Genomic DNA, 2,894 nt, shown 5'->3' with positions numbered 1-2,894 from the left:
AACAAAGCCTGATTCTCTCTCTCTCTCTCTCTCTGTGTGTGTGTGTGTGTGTGCTTGAAGGCTGATGTTCCTTCTTGGAAATCAAACCTTATCTTACACAGTTTACACTGGGGTGGAGGCAGGGATAAAGATCACGCCATAAACAGAAGTGTTTCCACAGGTGTGTGTGTGTGTGTGTGTGTGTGTGTGTGTGTGTGTGTGTGTGTGTGTGTGTGTCGATGTCTGTGTGCACTTGTGTGTGTGTTCATGGCTTTAATTATGCAAGTCCATATCACTGTTTACAGAAGCAATACAAATCTCAGGTATTATATAATCCCCACAGATCAGGACTAGTTTTCTCTCTCTGTGTGTGTGTGTGTGTGTGTGTGTGTGTGTGTGTGTGTGTGTGTGTGTGTGCGTGTCAGTGTGTGTGTGTTTTCACTGATCAGCACTGGTTTTCAAGTTATCTGTGTGTGTGTGTGTGTGTGTGTGTTTGTGTGTGTGTGTGTGTGCGTGTGAATGTGAGTGTCTGTGTGTGTTCACGGATCAGCACTGGTTTTCAAGTTCTCTCTCTGTGTGTGTGTGTGTGTGTGTGTTCACTGATCAGCACTGGTTGTCAAGGTCTGTGTGTATGTGTGTGTGTGTGTGTGTGTGTGTGTGTTTACTGATCAGCACTGGTTTTCAAGTTATCTGTGTGTGTGTGTGTGTTTGTGTGTGTATCTTAACATCATTCATCCATGATGTTAAGATAGTCGTGGCCTACTGGTTAGGGCTTCGGGCTTGGAATCCCCGACCAGTAGGAATGGCTGAAGTGCTCTTGAGCAAGGCACCTAACCCCTCACTGCTCCCTGTGCGCCGCTGTAGCAAGGCAGCTCACTGCGCCAAGTTAGTGTGTGCTTCACCTCACTGTGTGTTCACTGTGTGCTGTGTGTGTTTCACTAATTCATGGATGGGATAAATGCAGAGACCAAATTCCTTGTATACGCAAGTATACTTGGCCTAGAATCCTGATTTACATTACATTTACGATTTACATTTTATCTGTTGTAGATTTTTACATGAAACTTAAAACCCCTAAAACATGAAGGTGTTTTATAGTGGCAGGTTCTGAAAAAAACAAAATGGTGGTCAAAATATTATTACCTTGTAAATTGCCAAATAAAGTGATTTGAATCTAAAGAAAACGTTTCTTGTCGTCTTACTCTCATTAGGATTCATGGCATCCTTCAAAACATTCATCATTATTCTTTTTTTTCAAATTGTTACATTTGTTACATCTCTGTCGGGTTCAAATGACAAGACTATGCTACACAAAAGATTTGACTTCCAGGTTGGTCACATTCCAGGAAAATCCAAAATCCATCCAATGTTTTCACACACACACACACACACACACACACACACACACACACACACAAACACACAAACACACATACACACACACATAAACACACACACACACACACACACACACACACACACACACACACAAACACACACACACAAACACACACAGTACACACACACACACACACACACACAAACACACACAGTACACACACACACACACACACACACACACACAGACACACACACACACACACACACAAGCACCTTCCCTTTGTGTGTCAGTGTGAACTGCAGATGTCTTTGGCCCTGCAGGGCAAAGTCAAAGGGCCATAAATGTGATGGTGGAAAGGCGTCCCTGTTGCCAAGCGTCAGGGCGTTGGCCACTCCACCTGGACAACAGAGAGGACCGAGGGGGAATCAGTCACTCGGCCGATGGACAGGACTCCAAGCTTCAGCTTCACTCAACGCCTCAAAGGAACACTCCAGAAGATCAGGGAGTGCACTCTAATCGGACAAAGGAAACGGAGAGACATCTCAGATCTGACCACCAGTGCTCTGCGCCTGGACGTGAAAATGAGATTAGACTCGGAATCATAGTATTCCTCTCCGCTTGGACTTCTCTCCACTTGATGCCTCAGAGATTTTCTTTTCCTACTAGTTTATTGTCACGGCTACTCTACTTCCAGGACTTACACAATAATCGGTGGCTGTCACTATGGTCCTCTTGACAAAGGTAAAGCCAGCATTCACTACAGGGTGTCATTGTTGGAGATCAGAGTACAATAGCACCTGTACAGTAATACTGCTAGTAGCCTAACGTAGCACCTGTACAGTTATACTGCTAGTAGCCTAACGTAGCACCTGTACAGTAATATTGCTAGTAGCGTAACATATCACCTTTGCTAGAATCTGCTGTCTGAAAAGAAAAGTAATTTCTTCAAGCACCTACTTTATGATTGGATACTGGTCATTCTGGGGGGGGACTGAGTTAGAGTGGAATTTGGACTAAGATTAGCTCAGATTGGGTCAGAGGGCTGGATTTTGAGTTGTCTTTGAGCCAACGTTGTTGAGCTGGAATTTTAGTTGATGTGGTGTGGGTAAATGTTTTTTTTTTAATCACTGTTCTATTGTCTCAACTTTATTGAGCTTGAATTTGAGTTTATGTCCAAAGTGCCTTACAGAGTATAACCACTTCATGTGGCTTGGGTTGATAATCAGATTCTTTGTGAATCACTGTCCCATATCTCAACTTTATTGAGCTTGAATTTGAGTTTATGTCCAAAGCCCTTATATTGTATAACCACTTCATGTGGCTTGGGTTGGGCTTGGGCTTCATGTGGATTGTCAGATTCTTTGTGAATCACTGTTGCGAAGAGTGAAAGTGAGCAATCTATGCCACACCAAAGGTTTCAGCGATCTGTCTCGTTGCCGGTATATATTGCGTACAGGCTACTCCCTTTATATTGCCCCGTGGACATGAGTGAAGTGAGTGTCCTGTGTTGACCTTCAGAGTGTGCAGGCTACTCTATTGGGAGGGTAAAATGGTGGTATCAGTATCATGTTGA

The 2,894-nt window shown here is 43.7% G+C and overlaps 1 protein-coding gene across 1 annotated transcript in view; it reads left to right on the top strand.

The window, feature by feature from the left end:
* The first annotated feature begins 2,044 nt into the window (after positions 1-2,044).
* The window catches only part of LOC143109314 (unconventional myosin-VIIb-like), a 65,148-nt gene continuing 64,298 nt past the window's right edge, over positions 2,045-2,894 (top strand). The window contains exon 1 of the mRNA XM_076271967.1: positions 2,045-2,062. Coding sequence (XP_076128082.1) covers positions 2,045-2,062 — 18 coding nt within the window. The remainder of the gene's footprint in view (positions 2,063-2,894) is intronic.

Source organism: Alosa pseudoharengus, unplaced genomic scaffold (genome assembly GCF_046254945.1).
Source record: "Alosa pseudoharengus isolate Yale_2024_CS ecotype anadromous, Long Island Sound unplaced genomic scaffold, YU_APseudo_1.1 YU_APseudo_1.1_scf_7, whole genome shotgun sequence".
Taxonomy (NCBI): domain Eukaryota; kingdom Metazoa; phylum Chordata; class Actinopteri; order Clupeiformes; family Clupeidae; genus Alosa; species Alosa pseudoharengus.
Note: the sequence above shows the minus strand (reverse complement) of the source record. Positions and strands in the feature narration are given on the sequence as shown.